The sequence below is a fragment of the Anoplophora glabripennis genome, unplaced genomic scaffold (assembly GCF_000390285.2).
Source record: "Anoplophora glabripennis isolate ALB-LARVAE unplaced genomic scaffold, Agla_2.0 scaffold262, whole genome shotgun sequence".
Taxonomy (NCBI): Eukaryota; Metazoa; Arthropoda; class Insecta; order Coleoptera; family Cerambycidae; genus Anoplophora; species Anoplophora glabripennis.
In genome coordinates, this window is record NW_019416428.1 from 96734 (window position 1) to 118287 (window position 21554).

At 30.8% G+C, this 21554-nt stretch overlaps 1 protein-coding gene across 2 annotated transcripts in view; it reads left to right on the forward strand.

Annotated features, from left to right (window-relative positions):
* The window catches only part of LOC108907237 (long-chain-fatty-acid--CoA ligase 5), a 205661-nt gene that overhangs the window by 2603 nt on the left and 181504 nt on the right, over positions 1 to 21554 (forward strand). Inside the window, exon 1 of one of the 2 annotated variants that reach the window (XM_018710821.2) lies at positions 6795 to 6903. The exons of the other annotated variant lie outside the window; for it this stretch is intronic. Coding sequence (XP_018566337.1) covers positions 6888 to 6903 — 16 coding nt within the window. The 5' untranslated portion in view covers positions 6795 to 6887. Of the gene's footprint in view, positions 1 to 6794; positions 6904 to 21554 lie in introns of those variants that run through there. 2 annotated transcript variants of the gene reach the window in all.

The window sequence follows — 21554 nt, forward strand, 5'->3', positions numbered from 1 at the left end:
TCCGAGTTTCCCTGGAAATCAGAATCATGTTTACTTTTTCATTGAGTATTTTGTTACGTAATAAATGCAGCAAAGGAGGAGGCTCATCAAGTGGTTTTAGGCCCCAATTTGAAAAATAAAAGAAATGCATGATTTTTATAGCTTTGGGTCAGACAAACAAAATTCAATCGATTTTAACACAAACGGACCCACCCCCCACCGTCCACTGCCTTACATACCTTCCCAATAACCGACCCACATCCAACTACAATGACAGGTAATAATGGCAGAAAAATGACTTTTTACACATTCCTAGAGCATTCACTTGTTTTGGGCTAAATGGATCCAACCCACCTTCCCCTACTCATGTCCAACTATTAGACAACTATATGACTATTTACGAGCAGCTTCGGGAAAATTCCTCACAGTGTAACAGTGACGCATACTCTAACTACTTATTAGTTGCATCCGTTTACACTGAAAGAGAGTCTATTTTTTTATAAAATAGTCCAATGAGTCTTAATATTACAATATTTTATGAAAACTTTACCAAATATAACGTATTTAATTCAAATACCTCAATTATTTCAGAAGATATTTACAATATTTTTTTTTTAACTATGTATTAACACCCTGTATTTCGAAAACAGTTGAGATTTCGAAATTAGTTATGACGTTATTATATAACGTTATATGTATACGTTGTTATAATTAGTTATTAGTTTATGACGAAGTACCATTATTTTTCGTTGTAGTATCTACTCCCGAAATCTCATAGATTAAAACTGAGGCACCCTGTATGTATGTAGTGGGATTTCTGGCCAAGAAAATTTAGAAAATTTTGCGTTTTCTTGTAAACCTCTTTGGTGCTTTTCGTGTGTTTACGTGTTATTATTGCGTTATTGATATTTTTATAAAAATTATGACTGATTTGTGCATTATTTTAAATACTTTTCTGATATTTACGTAACTTTTTACTTACATTCAGTTTAAATTTAAATTGTTTATAGATATACAATAGAAACTTTTTTAAAAATCTTATTTGAGAAAATTTGATGCTAAAAGTCTTTTACTAAATATTATACGTCTTTAAAAAGGATTGGGTAACTTGAACTAGAAAGATTTTAGGCACAATTATAATTATGAAAAAAATAATATTTACGTATAAGAAGAGAATAAAATGCCAATAATATAATTACCCTGACATATATTCCTCTAAAAATCCTGATATAATTATTATATGCCTTCTTTGCCTATCCTAAACATTGCAGTGAAATAATAGTGTACATCATGTAGTAGTGTACTACTTCGTTTCATCATTACCTATGTGAAAATATTATTTGTGCACTGTGGTTATTAGTGATGACTACAATTTAAAAAAGTAACAAATGGAGAACTAAGGATTAGTTATAGAGCTAAATAGTATCTTTCTTACCTTACGTTAAGGGTATTAAGTATATAAATTTTTCTAAATCTTCTGAAATAAAAAATGTATTACATATTTTTTTAAATAATTTTAAAGATAGTCTAAACGTCTACTTACTTTTTCCTTGTCATTATTAGACAAAGTTTGTTATATTATATCTCTGAAAGTCGGGTTTGTGCTAAATGTATTGAAAATATTTAGTTTTTATTTTTAATCTATGTTACAAAAACAATTGATTATTTAACCCAACATGAAATATTTTAACCTTTGCATAGTCCGTACGATATTTGTTGAGACAGAATTCTAAGAAAAGAATGAGACCATAAAGCCTTCGTGACTGCAAAACACAGTATACACTGCAAGCTGCTATGGTGAACGCCACGCCGCCAATGGTTTTTCTACTTCGGCTGTCGCCTTCGGTTAATTCCAAGAAATTGACGCAGGGGTCTTCTTGGAGTTCAATTATCGTACGGACTGTATGTACATTTTACACGTTTAGAAATATTAGGTATACTTAGGTTAATATATATTTAATATGTTTAATAAGTTTCTAAAAGTAAGAAAGTTAAAAAAATATGTGTGTGCATATTGACAATTATGTTTTTAGATAACATTAATGAAATCGTTTCCACTGACATACACATAACACCTGCTAAAAGTCAAAACATGTGAAACCTAATGTATGCCCATGAATTTTTAAATCGTTATATGTTACTTAGTTTTTTCTATGCGGCAAGCGTCTTTACAACATGTAAATTATGCCGGTTAAAGACGGTGCAATCACTTGCCAAACATTTGTCAAACATAAATTGTCAAATATTTGCATATTATTGAATCAACAACCATATCGTCAAATCGTATCGTACACACGATGAGTAAATGACAATTATATCTCCAAATATTAACATAAATAGTTTTGGCAGATGAACACACATTTTCGAACGTAACGATATTTACCAACCACACGATATGGCATTTGTTTAGGTAAAACAAACATTTTGTAAGTGCATTATGTTATGGATCAAATCTAGCGTACCATATTATTTGGATTGTACACGATTACATTTTGATGGCCACACACACAAATACAAATCTTGAAGCCTCTAAAACGAACGATTAGTGATCTTTTGAATTTGTATAGACTTGGATGTGTGATCTGGTTTTGAAGTAAGTCTAAAATACTCTCTGAAAGTCTTTCACATCCTTACATGAGAAAAATCTTATGTCAAGAACGAGACATTTAACCGACCAGTGTGTAGGTGTACGTACCAAAAGTCAGAGGTGCTCGGGAGTGTATCTGTTGAAAAATAATTCAGCCGCGTTGTTAATTATATCGCTTGTTTCTAATCTCGTCTTTTCATTATGCCTTACCCTTAATACATTTTTTTATTCATATACAGGGTGTCTCAGAGCTATCTTGACAGGTATTATCTCGGAAATTGGTCGAGATAGAAAGAAATGTTATATAGAAAAGATTTTCAGCTTAAAAAGATGCGTTTAGTCATTTTATTTTCAAATATACAGGGTGCCCCGAAAAGATGGGATATTGCGGAACTTCAATTTTTTAAATGGAACATCCTGTATATTTTTTGGGTTCTCCTTTTATTTCTGAATATATTTGATTAACCATGTTCTATACCTATCATTAACCGTTCTTGAGTTTATGTAGAAAACAATTTTGGAGTAACATTTTTTTAATAAGTACTCAGGAGTAATACGAAATAAAAAACATTATAACTATTATAAAATGTGCTTAAATGGTCGGCCATTTTCATGACACAATTCATACCTCCTTAAAAGTGCTTGTGTACAAAAAGATCGTATATCTTCTCGAGATATTTGACGGCAAGCACAAGTGATTTTATTCTGTATATCTTCAACGTTATTTGGTTTTTGGTACACAACTTGCTTTAAATGTCCCCACAGATAAAAATCGAGAGGACTCAGGTCAGTTGACCGTGCAGGCCACCTAACAGGTCCCTGATTACCAATCCAGTTCCCTCCAAATCTTTCAGTCAAAAAAATGCGTTACACCATGCGAGTGGTGCTCCGTCTTGCTGCCACCACATAGTGAAGCGGTCATTTAATGAAATATCTTAAATAAGATCGGAAACAACATCTCTTAAAAAGGACGAATATCTATCACTAGTCAGAGTACCTTGATAAAGGTATTGTCCAATTAATCGTCCATAAGCCGCACCACACATGACTTCCCTAAGTGGATTGACCCAGTGAGGATTTTCGAAGACCAGTAATGACTATTATGCCGATTAACCATACCATTATTGTGAAAACGTGCTTTATCGGTCCACATAATTTTATGGAGGAACTGAAGGAAGTCATGTAACTGAACCATAACGTAGGCAATATACTCCAAACGTCTGTTGTAATCATTCGGTCTTAAATTATGAACCAAAAATAATTTGTAAGGATGGTGTTCATTATTTGCTAGAATTCGGTGAACCGAAGATCTCTTCCGCAATACCTATTACGAACAGACGCATGTGGATTGACTACTATAAACGCAAGAATATTGATAGTATTGTCTTCGTCTCTTGCCAAACGTACATGCTGAACTCCTCTTAGGTTTGGAAATGAACCAATACGCAATTTTCGCTCTACATTAGAAAATGTTTGTCTAGATGGCACAGGTCTATTAGAAAATCTTTCCCTATTCAATTGTTCCGCGGCTCTGGAATTCTTTCGACACTCGCCATAAATAAGTAACATATCAACATATTCATTTGGTGTAAAAATTAATGGCATATCTAATACTTATTTGAAAATTAAATGGAGAGTTTGAAATTTCATTACTGTCAATGAAACTGTCACAAAGCTACATTAAGAATTTTTGACGTGTAGTCAACACCTACTTTATTTATTTAAGAGTATGGAAAAGGTCTGAATCAAGATTAAACTGTTCATATATCGTAAACGGTTAATGATAGGTATATAACATGGTTAATCAAATATGTTCAGAAACAAACAAGGAATTCTAAAGTTTTAAGTTTTACCCACGTATTTTGTAACGCCTGTACAACGTATGTATATTTCTGTATCATCACTTTCATTTAACTAAAATTAGTAAATAGATGGTTGAAAAACATAATTCAAGAAAAACAGAATTATTACATTCCCATACCCACTTCATACAAACATGTGATGTAACACCCAGACCTTGCCTATTTTTAAATTTTTGAGAGCATGATTTTTCTGGTTAGTGAAGTTTATTAAGTAAGTAAGTATATTATGTATAATCTATTCATTTATCGGTTTCTTGTTGTAAATTGCATATTTATATTTGTGTTTCTATGTTTTTAGATTAATAAAATTAGTAAAAACAAATTTTTAATTCCTTAACAAAAAGAATCGAACATTCCATCAAAGTTATGGAACATTAATTGTAATAATTCCTTCTCATTACTTTTTAAATGTATGTTGCCACACAAATTTAAGTTAGGTAATTGATCTTATTTTTTAAGTAATAATACTTAATGCTTCACGTTTGGTTCACCACAAGTTAATAATTTTTGAATTTTAATTTACAATCCTTTCAGAGAGGATGATTGATTTTTTATAATTTTGCACACATTCGCTGAATTATGATACCGGTATAGGTAGTTTAAATCATAACCTTATAAACCGTATTCAATAATTCAATCCATTAAATTCAATGTAACCTAGGACTAATAGTATTTGTACAATTCAAAATATACGCTTGGAACTCATATAATTTATTATTTTATGCTGGGTACTGATGCATCAAATTGTTTAAAACCCTCTTTTACTCGTATTTTAACTTATGCTTGTTTATATGCAACTGTTGGTCACACTCCGATTTCTAGAGAAACGGTGGTTGCATATCCGAAAGAGTTAAACCGAAACCGAGTTCACCAAGCACAATATACCAACAACGGGATAAAATATTTGTCTATAAGTGATGAGATTTAAGTCAAAGATGTTGGAAGATATGGAAAGAATAAGGATTGCAATTTATTGGATAAGTTTTTAAATGTTCTTTACAGGTGCCAATATATTTGGATATATTAAAAACTATGCCACAAATTACAAATTATAGAATATATTGTTCTCATTGTAGTGATTGCCATAGTGCTCTGTACATCTCTGTTTTCAAAATATTCCTAAATACATCTGCAGGCGACTCATATTCATGAACTGATACAACTCCTGGAGAGATACGGGTTTTGTTGCAAACACCAGATTTCATTGCTTTTATAAAATGAAATGTAGGGGTTTATGATTAATTGACGTGGTTAGCCACTCTACTGTCGTTTTTCTTCTAACCCGCCTTTATCTAACGATTACCCAGATTGTGACAAAAGCTCATTTTACTGTAAATGTTAAACGGTTTTTACATAATTGGAGATGAATGGAAAAATACTTCCGATAGTAGCCAACCAGGTCTCCTGATCTTTTAAACCCTTTTATCTATTTTTGTAGGGCATCTGACGTCTGGTGTTTACGACAAAACTCGCATAGTTCGCGAATGTCAGTTGTTGAGTCTGTGAATATTCAAGAATGTTCTTACCCATTTTGAAAACAAATTATATTTATGTATGGAGCATGGCATGGGTGGTCACTTTAAAAAATACATTTTAAAATTACGCTCTTTAATAATCTAAAGTAAAAAAACAGTTAATTAAAATTTAACAAAACACGATTATGCAGACAATAATTGATATATGCTTCAAAGTATGCAAAATGCATCATTTGACACACTTAACAATTAAATATTGTATAGTTTTGACTCCAGAGTAGAGGGATAAAACTAGTTTAACTCTAGAGTATAGGGAGAAAACTACATTTATAACTATAGTCTATTAAAATATCCCCCCTCGAAAGCCTAATGTTTCAGTGATTTTTCATAAAATTTTAATTTTCAAAGTTATTTGGCTACTTTTGTGTGGGACATCCTGTATACCAAGACATCTTAAGATTACTAATCATTTCATTCAGCGATTTGCCATTTTACTAAAAATAACTACTAGTGTTTGTTATTATTATATGGCTGAATTGGAAGCAAACATTCGTAAAATTTTCTCACAGTATCTGATTACATTCAAATAATGGTTCCAACATTAAAAAAAAATTATATGAACTATTAAAATATATAATATACTTATATTTAGAAATTTAAATTAATATTCCACAAAACTGTGCACAAAAAAATTGAATCCCTTTCTATGGTTATACATTAGACAATATAAAATTTTCCACTGATTAGGTATTATCTTATCAAAAATGTTGGTCATTTATTTAGTAGCACTATATACGAATATTGATCATGTACATGTAGGTATAGCTGCACTAATATGCATTAAAAATATGTTTATATTTAAACCGCACAATAAATTAACCTTTGTATTTAACCAACTTGTGTTTAGAGATAAATTTAATGATGGGAATTATTTTAATATAAATTTTAGTTATATTGTGTCGCTCGCCGAGATAGTAAACAAACATGATAAGGTCATTCTGTAAGTACTCTTAGTTAATATGTATTTAATTTCGTAACTATTAATGCGAGTCTATTATTACACCTTGATTTTTTAATCCTCCTGTGTTCGTTTGCGACGAGTAAATAGGAAATAGGTACCTACATTTCCTATTTAAAAGAATTGTTCTTCGATGCAAAAAGAACATGTAATTTAGGTTAGGGATCAGATAAAATGTGGTTTGTGATGTGTTTATATAATTACTAATTCTTTGTTCTGTTTAGATCTATATAATTTACATTATAATTTACGTGTAGGGATATTCTTTCCCTTTTACATATTTTTCTTTTGATCTTTTGTATTTAAAAAATCGGTTGGAACTCTCTTTCTTAAGGTTTGAATAACATAAATTTTGAGAGATTACCACTAAAACGAGTTTTACATTTAACCATAGAAAATATAGTACTAACGTAGAATGAAATGTCCCTAATATTGCCAATAAACCGCGAAACAACGCCACGTAACGTTTTGGAAGAATACTACTACTTAGCTCCTAATGAGTAGGCAACACTTTATACTTTGTGAACTGATTACAGCGCCATCTATCGTATGGAAACGACTTCTCACTTATATCCTCTATATTATATTATTTTAAAAGTAAACCCTTATACAAATAGGAATAGTCAAGTGTCAATACTTTTGAGAACAGATTATTTAGTTAAACAGAAAATGTAGCGAAAAACTAATATTCAGTACTTTTCTAATTCGCTTCTGCTTTGATAACGAAACTAGAGGTTTCATAAACGTCAGTGTTATTGTGATGTGTATTTGTTTTTCCAGTGCGTAACCAGACTTATACATGTAGATGTATGTCTCTGGCATCTCACTATTAGGCAAAAGTTTTCAGTATTGACACTTGACTGTCCCTATCGGTACAAGGGTTTATTTTTCCAGTTTTTTTTTCTTCAAACTATGGCAAAATATCCAAATTATAACATTTATAATGCCACAAATAAATACAGACAATTTCTTATTTATTATTTTATTATATTATAGTATTTTTCAAATTTTGACATTTGCCAAGATATACTTAGTAAATGGTTTCGATAAGGAAATAAAACATTTTTTAATAATTTTAAGTTTATTTTGTATCTACAAGAAATCCTAATTGATTTATACAGAATGTTGTTATGCATGTACTATTAAAACAATTTCTTGTTATGTATTTAATTGTAGGTAAAAACGACAACGATTTAATTCATTTGCTTCATAAACTTGATAAGTTGGTAAGTAAGCTGTAAAAATATAAAAATTATGCATGAACTGTTATAATAATCTCACGGAGATAGGTATACACCTAACCGAATATTTGTACAATATTGGGTTAAATTCAATAGTTCATATAGTTTGGAACTTTCAAACCTTAATATTAACAGTATATTTTCTATGTCTCAAACTGAATAAAGAAACCAATTCACCACCATTAAAAATTTTGTAAGCATCTAAGTATCAAAGGTTTTATAAAATATTAGTTGGAGTTTATCATCATACACATAATTATTTTTATCTATATTTAACTTAAATAATATGTAATTTCAAACATGCACATTTTATGTGGACTGTTTCTAATCGATTAATACAAGTAACATGAGTATGAGTGTTCCACATAATGTTGGTAAAGATATAGGTTTGGTTTTTAATAAAACTATATAACTTAAAACTTACACATCGTATTCCCAGTATAATATAATAACAAATAGAAAACTCTTAAGCACTAAATAATTATAAACACAATTCTTGCAATACTATAATTTACAATTTTCAGAGGATAACCTAAGAAACCAAAGATAACGAAAGCCAAACTTCAAATACGTGCAAAGTCCAAACTACATTACGAACCAATCCAAAATGACAGGGATAGCATTCTCTGCGCCATCTTTTATTTTGGAAGCTCACTAACGTGACGCCGCCATGACAGTTTCATTATTCATGTTAGATTTCATTCTACGTTAGTACTATATTTTCTATGCATTTAACAAACAGTTTTTAATCCAATAAATTATTCAAGAAATTAGTAAAATAAATTTCATTATTTTGAGGCACCATTTTAAATAAATTGGCTAATTTATTAGTCAAATTTAAGACTACAAGTATTAGAATAGAAATCAATTAGGTACGATGATAACAAACCACAAACCATACATAGAATTATAATTTATTGTATAGACATAGACTATGCAACTGCTATAACAGCGCAACATATATTTTTTAAGTGGTATACCTCCTACAACTTTTATAGAGATTGGTGATGAAAAATTTTATAATTTTTTTTCAGGGGTAAACGGACGTGACCGATATAATATATCGCAATTGTAGGTATTGTTATCAGATTCCACTGTTTCAGATATAATAGCTAATTTTATTTTTTTTAATAGAACGCCCTACCAATTTTAATAGAATGCCCTGCGCCAAATCTAGTTTATTGTTCTTTTTATTATTTCTTTATTTGTTAAGCTGATTTATTCTTTTGTAAGTCCAAAAGTCTACTAGCCGTTTCCTATAAGTAAGCTCCAAGGAGGCTGATTTTCAGGCTCGCAAAAAACTCGCATTCATCTCAGACAGTACAGGGTGTCCCAGAATATGTGGGCAATTTTTCAAATTTATACAGGGAGCGTTAAAATAACATCGAATAATGTGACAAGTCGATACATGTTTTTTTAAGTTTAATTAAATGTGATAGCAATGATTTATTTCAGTAACTAATTCTAAATCAGTTCCAAGTACAGTCTTTCCGAAGTCAGTTGAACATGCAAAAAAACGCCTGGCAATAAAATTTAATGAGTTTCATAGGCGTCCCTAAAAAAGTTTTCTGCTAAAGGTAAAAAATTATATTAATATACATTTCTACCACCTCCACGTTTAGTTCGACTAGGCCTGTATATGGGTATGGCTAAATAAATATGGGAACAAGTTTTTCAAATATATCAATGCTGAGTTGCTGCGTCAGCGACCGAACCTGATACATACTGTCAATCTGTTAGTTCTCCAATTGATATCGGAAAAACTATAGCATATCTTTTATGGTTTCGCAATATTTAACGCCCTGTATTTTATTAAGGAAGCATTTCCTCAAGTGGATGCTCACTCATGAACTTTTCATCTTATTTTCATGAGACAAATACGCTCTAAACAAAGTACGGTATAGTTTTGAAAAACCGTTTTTCAATATCTGGTAAAACAAATATCTAACAAAACCGCTAAAATAGTACAAGTTTTCGTAGTGTAGTTTCGATTTATTTAACAGAATGATAAAAGTTATCCTAAATGTAAGAAAATGTAATATCAAAATGGAAATCGATTGCTTAGAGATTCTTAGAAATGAATTGGACGGTGACACTGCAAATCTAAAATTCTTAATAGCAGTATGTCTCACAATCAGTCTCGGATTTATGTATTTGTATATCAATCAACATAAAAATTATTCTGTAAAATATAAATTGAAAATAAAATGAAATGCGGTTAATATTATGTAAACTATTACCATCAGACACCTCATCAGACCGATAAAAATTATGACTGATAGTATTATATGGCACGTACCTAATATCCTACAGATTAAATTTTGATGGTTCAATAAAATTAAGTATTCAAACTTCACATGCTAATTTCTGCATAATAACGATTTTTTTAAAGTTATTTGTGCGGATCTTATATAATTCCGTTTTATATGTATATGGAATACTTGATTGACCTTGTTGATTTGGACCCGTTAGTTTGAAGGAGGTCAGGCACGTATTCGATTCGTAATCATAGTCGTGTCGAGAGATTTTTTTGCGTTATTTAAATTTTTAACACTACTTCCACGTATTAACCAACTTATTCATTTTTAATTTAACAAACACTGAAATAAAAATTACCGCTTTCAAATTGTATCACACAGTATTGCAATTATTTACTTATCTGTAACTTCGATATGTACTTATTTACTTTTATTCATTTTTTTAGACAAATTTACTGTTTTATTGTTAAACAATATCTATATGAATAAACAATCAATTGTAAAAACTACCCTAAATTATCATCAAATGAAGTTATTACAATTTTTAAAGAAAATTTTAAACTTTTTTTAAGTACAATCAAATTTTGAATACAAACTTACATTATGATTCTAACAACTTTTTTATAAAATTTTCTGACAAAAAAATGCCTACTATTTGTTTCTGAATTGTTTGAATATATTTCGAAATATAGTATAGTTTACGTTTTAAAGGGTTGATAAGAGATCATGCACCATTAAAGTGTGACAGAATTTTTTTAACCCGTTGAATAACTAATAATACGTGTTGTCGACGTTGTTTAAAATCATCGAAAATTCAAAAGCTGGCTATGAATTTAAACGTCAAACCTGATGATCAGGAAAAAAGTCATTTAGTATTAGTCTTAGTAATTGTTTGCCGAGTATTTTGAAGATGAACGGGAAGCTTTTATTTAGCGAACAAGTTGATATACTAAAACCGCTGTATCTTTTCCATTGCGTCACAAGCAATATTCGTATGAACTAAGACGAAAAATCCTAGTAGTCAAATTAGTCACTGTTTGCATATAAATAAAATGTCATCTTGACAATTCCCAAATCTGGATATTTCGCAAATTTTAATACTGGTGTTACTTGATACGAAAATATCTATATTTCAACGCTCAGAAAATATATCCAACAGTTAGGTACCTACCGAGATGCGATCAAAAGAACTTGTCAACTCTGTTTTAAATGCGCTAGTCAAACTATAGTCTAAAACTAATACCTGACAAACGTCCTCCATTCTCTTTCACTCTAATACACATAAAATATTGGAACGATTGTCAGTGATAGACTGAGACTATGAAGACATTTATGTAATCATTTTATCTCTTTTTGACGTATAACAAATAATTAATTCACACCCGTAACGACTGTCTTTGATATTAGGACACACTCGTGACGTAATGTCAATCTTAAAACGGTTCTACTATAGGTTTCTGTGAAGGAAACTACAGAAGTAGTGTTGAAGAATATCGGAGATTTCCAAATCGTGTAATCCCCCATAGAGAAACATGTTCTAATATTGAAAGATGGCCTCGAGAATTAGGCAAGTTTTTCGTTTTTCGAACGTGCTATTGCAAGCAGGGCACAAGACGAAGGACTTATTTTAAATACAATTGAAGACGACTTCTATATTAGTACTAGTTTATTTTACATCAAGGCATTAATTTTCAAAATAAAATTCTCTTTACTGATGAAGCTTGTTTCGCCCGCAGAGGTATTACAAATTTCATGAGTATTCTGATGTAAACCCTGATTCAGTAACTCCTCGACATTTCCAACGCGAGTTTAAAATAAATGTTTGGATCGGTATTATTGATCGGTATGTAATTGGTCCAGTTATTTTACCAAATCGACTAAATGGCGAAACAAATTTAGAATTTCTCCAAAACATTCTCCCGGATCTACTTGACGAGGTGCCACTACAACTGAAACTAGAACATTGGTTTATGCATGATGGAGCACCTCCTCATTTTAGTATTATAAGAAGTGGATCTTATTTGTGGAAAGGCGAAATGGGCGGTGACTATTAGACGCCTTCATTATAGCCATCTTTCTCTATCGCACGGATTTCTATGACTTTCTTTATCACTCTCACGTAACGGCCGATGAACCATGGGGATTTTCCGACCATGTATAGTCTATTTTTATTTTTCATAACTAATGAATACTTCGAGAATATGGCCTTAGACAATAATTATTAGTATTATTTAGAAAGATTATTTTTTATTTTAGATAATTATTAATGACTTAATTATTAATTATTTCTTAACGCAGATATTTAACAAACAACAAATAATCTAAACTAACATAATTAAAAACGAAATATCGTTCCCAGTTCTGAAAACGAAAACAAATTATTTTTCAAAATGTTGACAACTTATCGAAATGCTGTGAAATTATTATTTTAACATTTTTAATTCTTTATTTGTCCACTTATTTCAGTGTAATTTTCGGTTAGCCAAAACTAGTTTAATAAAAACAACTCTCGTCCAATCTGATGGCGTAAGAGTTTATTTCAATATTGTCTGAAGTTATTTATTTGTCGTATAGTTCCGTTAACTTTTGAAGTGCGCGATATATGTACAGGATGTCCCACCGTGAACTACGTCGATCGATATCTAGGAAAGTACTGCTCCGAAAAATATACCCCTATACAGGGTGTCCCACCACGAACTCCATCGATGGATATCTGAGAAACCGCTTGAAGGATTTTTTTGAAATTGTGATGGTGTGATACGGACCGTGGCGCCTACCAAGCTAAAATATTCTCAAGGTCAAGGTAAATATTTTAGTTGTGTTCGCCCTAGGCACATTGTCATGCTGCCATATTTTCAAATTTTTCGGAGCAGTACTTTCCTAGATAAGGATCCACGTAGTTCCCGGTAGGACTCCCTATATACTAATTTAAAAAATCCGTGTAGTCTCTTCATAACACACTACTTGTACTTATGGTACATTTTTCCCTTATACAAATAAAAGGTGAACCCATCAGACCTGAATTATTTTAATATCGAAAAGAATTGTATTTATATATATTTAAAACAAAAAAAAAATGTCATGAGTTTTAAGGACAACTTGTTCCCAAATCAATAATACCGTAAAACAATTAACTCTATGTGATTCTATGTGTCAGCTACACTTCTTATTTTTTCTAAAAAAAAACAACAAAATTAAGGTGTCATTTTACAACTTACGTCGATAGAAATTCGAAGAGCTACGCCATTGACTGTATAGAATTGTCTCTATGTTAATCGCGTGGCGCTGGAAGGCGAGATCAACGTCTGATGCTGATACACTGACCAAGTGCCCAGGCCATTCACCTTATAGTAGGTGTACCAATGGTTTCATGAAACCCATTATCCGTGTATCTATCTTGTCATACTTCAGCTAATCCGGTGATGTTAAATTCCTCCGGTCTCCGGTAATTGGCCGCTGAAAAAAAAGTAACTGGATTTTTTGCGGGATTAGCAATCGTTATTGTTACAAATAGAACGTTTAGAGTGAACGGTTGTGCACGGTTGTAACTGTCGAGGAAGTAATATTTTCTCAGGAAATCACGAATGAACTTTTAGATAGATCTTGACAAAAGAAATTTTAAATTGTTTCGTTGCGCTATTGAGGAATTCTGTAATATTCTCAGTTTCCATAAGGTTTTATCAACAACAATTTAGAATACGTAGAAAATTTATAAAAATGTACAATTACCGTTAGGTATTTTTATTCTTAATAATTTAAAACAATTAGATTATATATCTTATAAATTATGCCTATAATTGTCTAAAACTTGTTTCAGCAATAATTTTTGCACCACTCATGGGAATTAAATTTATTTATGATATATGTATCTACTGGTACCTAATAAACTCCTAAAATCTGAAATACAACTTTCCAGGACCGGACTGGGAAAATTCCTATTCTTTTATGGCCCCTACAATTTTTTTCATAGAGTACCTTGAAAAGTATATGAGCTACTGAGAAAAATTATGTATTTAATTTTTTTGTCACATTTTCGTTATCCTTAAATTAACAATAAAATTTAGGTACGACACTTTTTAATTAACTTTTCAATATTATCCTAGCAAGGAAAATAATTACTATATATTTTCATACTTCAATTCTACTGTACTTTTATAGATTTTGCAGATCCCCATAGGAACGAATCATTTCTCATCTCATGTGTATTTCTACGAAACAGTTGAAATTTATATAATTTTCTAACTACTCAAAAATGCCCTCATCAATGCAGATTGGGACACTTAAAATAACCTCATTTTTCTCAAAGTACAAAAATAATTGTTACTTTTACTTAACCTTCAAAGGTCACACTAGTGCGAATTTGCACCACCGTTTTTTTTTTAATAGTTGGCATTTCTCAGGTAGCAGCGGTTGAGGGTTCCCCACCACAATTTCTTCTATAGCCCAAAAAGTTGAGCTGTGCCACAGCTGGCCTCAGTCTGTTATTGTCGTCCAAACTAGTCTGAAAATTCTGATCGGTGCGAATTCGCACTAGTGTGACTTTAGTACGAGCAAAAGTGTGGCAGAATTTGTATGAATGAAAAAAAATAAATGTTCTTGTTAGAATCTTTTAGTAATCAATGTGTATAAAATTACAGTAAAAAGTCGTGGTATTAATATAAAATGGAAATACGAATAATATTGAAAAGCTGATTAAAAAATGAGTTTGAGTAAAATTCCATTGTTAATTCAAAAGTTAAAAAAAGTGTGACAAAAATATTAAATGCATGATTTTTCTCAGTGGTTCATATGTATATGCTACACTAAATACATAGTAGAAAAAAATATACAGCGTGAATTTTAGAAGAAGCCACAAAGGAATAGGAACTTTCCAAGTACGATTATCCAATTTAGAATTCTGACTTCAGAAGTCTAGTAGCATTGAGTGTACGTTATACACTAAAAATAAATTAATTCCCATAAATGGTTCAAAAGTTATGACTAAAATAAGGTTTAGAAAGAATGAAAAAATTGCGTTGAATATTCACAAATTTTGACCCAGTACTTTTTTAAGTAGTTACTCCGTACTGCATTTGAACAGCGCTCATTGGTCCATGGTTGTATTCTCATTACATGAGTCGCGTCTGGACATCACTCTATCTATACTACATATCTATACTAATAGATTCCAATAACCAAATATAGTTGATAATAGTTTTTTATGTATGCATGCATGCACTACAAGTGCATACAATCATGAGTCTGTAACTTCCTTAGAATAACGATTAATAAAAAAGGTTCCTATTATATGAACATTGTCCGAAAACTTTTCGTTTTCGAAATACCAAGTGTAAAAGAAATAACGTGATAACTATTCAAATCTGGTATGAAGCTTTAATTTTTGGTTGTCCATAAGCGTATCTAAATGCCACATATTTTTTACATATAGGAAGTTTTTCTTTTCTTCAAAGATATGTCAAACTCTACGCATTATTATGATAAAAGAAACTGTGTTCTTATTGCATACACAGTGTTTTCGAGAAAAATGGCAGAATATTGTCATGTGTATAGGTAATTATTGTTATTAAGTTCATGGGGCCCAGTTATTTTAGAAATAATAATAGTACCTATTTTAGCAGCAATTTGAACATTTTTTATCTCAAAAATAAAGCCCATGAACTTGACCGTTTATTTCTTATTACTGTTTTATTTATAGATTCCGAATAATTGGTCGAAATTTTTGGCCACAGAATGCAAAAAATAGTACTCACTATCATAAGTAAAAAGTATATTTGATCCCTAAATATATTATCTGTATTTTTGGGATTAATAAAAGAAATATGTATACTTTATAGATTCCCAAGTGTAGACAAGACGTAAAACAATAAATACTTATAACATGAAATTCGATACTTTCATATCAAATTCTCAGCTTATCACAAGAGACCAGAACTTATTTATATTTATAAGACGTCAACGTTGCTAACATCGTAAATATGTTTTTTCCTGCAACAACATTCCCAATTTATAAATGAAAACAAATTAATTAAATGTTGTCTAGACGTGCAAAGATGAAATTAAATAAAAGTACTAATTACCCAAAATATAGATATAATGAAAAGTATGTAAATATTATGTATTAATATTTTTTTTCTTTAAGAAATGGCGGCGTTGTTTTAACTGATCATTAATTATGCAAAATTATGATTTCACTAATTCGCAATGATTTCAGGTGCGGTACTGGCAAATCGCCATTCCTGACATTATATTTTTTAGTGCAGTAATCACTTAAGTTTTCGTATTAAAATATGTGCTTGCAAAAGTGTGCAAATTTATATTTAGATTTTGTGCATGATTTTAAAGGTAATGGTATATATTTTTTAAAAGTATAGGTATTTGGCATCGTAAAAGATTTCCTCTGAAGGGCCCCACAGACTTCGTTCAATTCGCGCGAATTGGGCCGCACGAATCTGCACGAACGTACCAGGCACGCGATTTTGTCGGTACGGTTCTGTTCGACGAACGGAACGAAGTCTGTGGAGCTCTTAAGCAGTAAAAACTGCTGCAATCAGTCAAACTGTAACTGACTATTTTCAGGAAGTAAATTCTCACATTTAGTTCTTGAGGGTTTAGGATTACTTTTACATAATTTAAAGAAAGATAACTCTGACGATGACTTTTCTGGTTCTAGACGTCATTAAACTATAAAACATGAGGAATATTACTTGTTTTGTGTTGGAGAGGGCAAAACTGATGATGATTGCTTTAAAACAATACGCCGCACTGAAAATTTAATTCCATATTCAAACAGAACAAAAATGGCAATAAAAAAGTTTTCGCTTAGCTCTTCAGATAAACCGGAAAAAATCGAAATATTTTTAAACGATTCTCAATAATTAAAAAAAATATATTTTCAATCTCTCCCAATAAAAATTAAATTACATGTCTTTGCTTCAGTTACCCATCCACACACTATCTTTCACGATTTCCTAGATTGTTGTATTTTGTATTTTTGAAGTAATCAAAATTACTTAAAGCATTATCCTGTCTCTTTTTAAGGAGATATTTTGGTGGGTACTGAAGTGCATTAAGTATAGTCGGTTAATTACTCTCATCTCGATTAAGTCGATTAAGATGCACTCGTATAACCTATGTTACACCGTCTAAATATGACACATATTTTGAAAAACTTATTTTTTTTTATTTTTAAGAACTTTTGAAATTTGTAAAACTATATTACAGCAAATTTTTGTAAATAATTTCACAGTGGACACGGATTTTTGTTTCGAGCAACTGCCATAATTTCCTTTGCAATCTTTTTTTTCTTAAAGATACCATATTGTATCGTATACTGAACGTAAATAGTTAGTTCCATAGTTTTCAACGATGTTAAACTACAGAAAAATCAATGATGTGACGAAAAACAAGAAAAAAATTACACAAGAAATCATGATAGTTTCGGTAAAGCTAAAATACAACTTTAACATAAAATTCTGAATTCTCGGTGATTTTCCTTGATGATGTGAAAACATTTTGTACAGTTTTAAAAAACTTCAAAAGTTTTTATAATTTCCGGGATCCCAAAGCATGCTTTAGCAAAATGGCGCACACGATACAGCATTGTCTCCTTTTTTTATATAAAAAAAGAAACAAAATGAAATAGATGATAGATGAAAAATGTCTATTTAAAATTACATATATCAAAATATTGTAGGCAGATGATTAAAACATATAGTATCTAATAAGAAGATTTACAACAATACCTAGCTCGATATTCCTTTTTTCTAAAAAAAAATAATATTTTATTATTTCATACTTATGTTAAGGGGGCGGGGCGTTTATAGGCACAATTTTTTGCCTGCTGTATAAATTTTCTCCAAAGTATAAGACAACTGACAATACGTTCAAAATAAGGAGAAAAAACATATTTTTACCTCATATGTTTACTTAACGTTTCCTGAATTTTGCACGCCACGCCTTGCAAAACATACAGAAAATTGCGTACGGTACTATAAACATAATCACACCCAGCATTCTTTCAGGAAACTATTAACACATTCATTAATCACAAGTATCGAGTATCTTTACAGATCTGCTGGGCAAAATAGAAAAGGTACATTTTCTGATGTTTACATGTTCTCCGCCGTGATCTTTCAATGCGAAAAGTTAAAGGAAGTTACCTACTCTAGTTAAGGTTTACGTTTCGTGACTTCCTGGATAGATCTACTTGTTCTATAATTGTCTTACTAAAAGGGTGATTTCTTATCTTTAAAACGCCAGTTTTAACTCATTTTATAAGTCCCAGATGCATTATGAAATATATGAATCATTCGTATAATTACATTCCATTTTTCTGTGAATGAATCATGCTAATTATAATTTCAAAGCTACTATGCTAAACTAATGTTAATTTCGCTTTATAAAATCAAATAAATAATTCAAGAGGTACTACCCCATTCATCGATAAACATTCTGCAGCAACAGCAACCACATTTTGAATTAAACAAATACCGGATAAAAGACGCAAGAAGATGTACCAGTGTCGCAATTAACAAGACAATAAGTAAAGATTTAATAGTTTAAAAAATACTGGATACAGAATTCTATCTAGGCAAAGTTCGTGCACTCTAAAGCCGGATATACATCTGAGCACGAACGCATAATGGCTGTTACACACGAACGTTGCTTTACCGATCGGCAGCCGACCGTCAAACTTGCCGGCAACGATTTTGTGTGTAAAGATATACTGAACTATGTGTAAATTAAAATGTCGATCGGTATAAATGCCGATTGGCAAAATACCCCCCGTGTGCAAGAACCGTAAGGGCTAAGGCAAAAATCGAATAACATGGATGTTGCATTTTGAAAAACATCTATATTTGTGCATTCGTATGGGTTTTATTTTATTTCTGCCTTGCTTCGTTCGTTAACAAAACGAGGTAAGTTATTAAATGTTTGTAAGCTAAAAGTTAAAATTTGTAAACCGCACGATAGGGAAAAAACCTCTTGAAGCCACTTTTGAGATAAATATTAAATTATATGTAAGCTTTAAAATCAGAGTTTGTAAGTATTTCATTGATATCTTGTGAAGAAAATTGGTAATTCGTGAAGTTAGCCCCGCATTTTGAGCAATATTAAAAAATGCGTAATTAATGTATTAATGTACCTAAATAATTATTTGCAAGTTATAGTTTAGAATTTGTAAGCGATTCTTTATGGATATATCTACTTAGGTAATGTTTAAAAATTTGGAGGCTAAATATTTTTCTCAGAAGTCCTTTTAATATTATATTAATAGAAATGTGTATTCTTTTGTTAATTAGTTGCCATACGAATAGCTGAAGATCAAGTACTTAACATTTTTATAACGTTACATCCAGGAATATAAAACCAAACATAAACTACATTCTCTTTAGATATATTCTATACAGGGTGTTTCGCATAAGAACCGACACAGAGCAGGGATATGTAAGGGACCCTCAAATATGGTGATTTAACGCAACCTTACTACTAAGCTGGACTCCTAAGAAATTATAGGCCTTGAAAGTCGGGTTTCAAATTTCGAAAAAAATCAATAAAAGTTAAGGGATAATGCACCATTAACGAAATATCAAAGCAGCTATTTTAACGGATTTTGGACCATCATGTTTTTCATGGGTATTAGTATATAGTGTTTCATATACGTATCTACGAATAATTCCACATCATCTTCGTGTTTTGTGATTGATTTGATTCTTGTCAATAAAAATATGCAGTCTGTGGATTCAACTTTTCCCCCATTCGACAAACTTTTGGTTTCTGAGGTCATAATGAACAGTGAAATCTGAGACAACACCTATAAATATAATATTTGGGATATGTCTAGACACAGAGACTACATTTAGTTTTAAGGTCTTGGATCTACCGTTATAAAAATATTAGTCTCCAGCCGTTCATATGGCAACGAAATTAATAAAGAAATACTCATCTCTATTAATAACATAATAATATTAATATAACTTACTAAGTGTGGCAAAAAATATTTAGAGCCTCCACATAGTATACCAGCATATCCATAACGAATCACTTACAAATATTAATTTATAGCTTATTTCTTACGCAATTTGTACCCCAAAATGTGGGGCAAACTTGACGAATTACCAATTTTCTTCATTTGATGTCTTCTTAATAAGATATTTAGAAACACCAATTTATGACTACAAATACATACTTTATTGCAGGAGGCACAAATAATTTGAAATTTAACTCAAGCGAGATTTCGAAAAGTTGTCCTTCAAACATTTTTTCCTCTATATCTTGCTAATTACAAATTTAAATATTTGGTTTACATCTGCTTGCAAATAACTTACTAATTACTGATAAAATGATTTTAAATTTGGCGATAAAGGTGGAGATTTGGGAACAGTTTAATAGGTGTGCTCTAGTTAGTTTAAATGGTTTATATGAGATTTAAGGAGTATAAATCGACCCTCTGTTGATCAAAATTCATATGACGTTAACTAATTGCATCAGTAGCGTTTGGTATCTACCGTTATACACATTTATCTTGTTTTTTTTATTTTTAGAGCCGTCAAACTCGTGTGATGTTATGTATTCTTCTTGTCACTTTATATGAGGCAAAAATTGTTTTATTGGATGTAAAATTGCTTGAACAAAGGAAAAATTACAGTTTGTTTCAAATTGCAAATAAATGTGCTTTTTAACTTTGTGCATTATCAACATTCAACATGCAACCAGTGGTTGAACTGGCCATGTGTCGCTGAATTTCACAGTGTGAATTTAATACCACACAAAATTATACGGGATACGAAATAAAATGAAGACAAAATTATAAAATAAGCAATTTAAGGTGACCATATTCCTTGCCGAGAAATAGTCAAATTTCTGGCGTTTTTAGGTACTGAAATCTTGAAAAGTAAAACGTGTAGAACAAAAGTAAGCACAAAAATAAAATCCTTGATATTCTGTTTATTCAATGTTACCATTTAAATTTACTCAAATAAAATAATAATTTAAAAAAAGCGTTATTAAAACATGCGTTTGCTGTTATCCTAACCTCACATTTTAAGAATTATTTTCACGTACTTATAAATAAAAGTAAACAATTTTATATGTAGGACTAAGCAAGTAAATGTTATAAGAATATTTACATGTG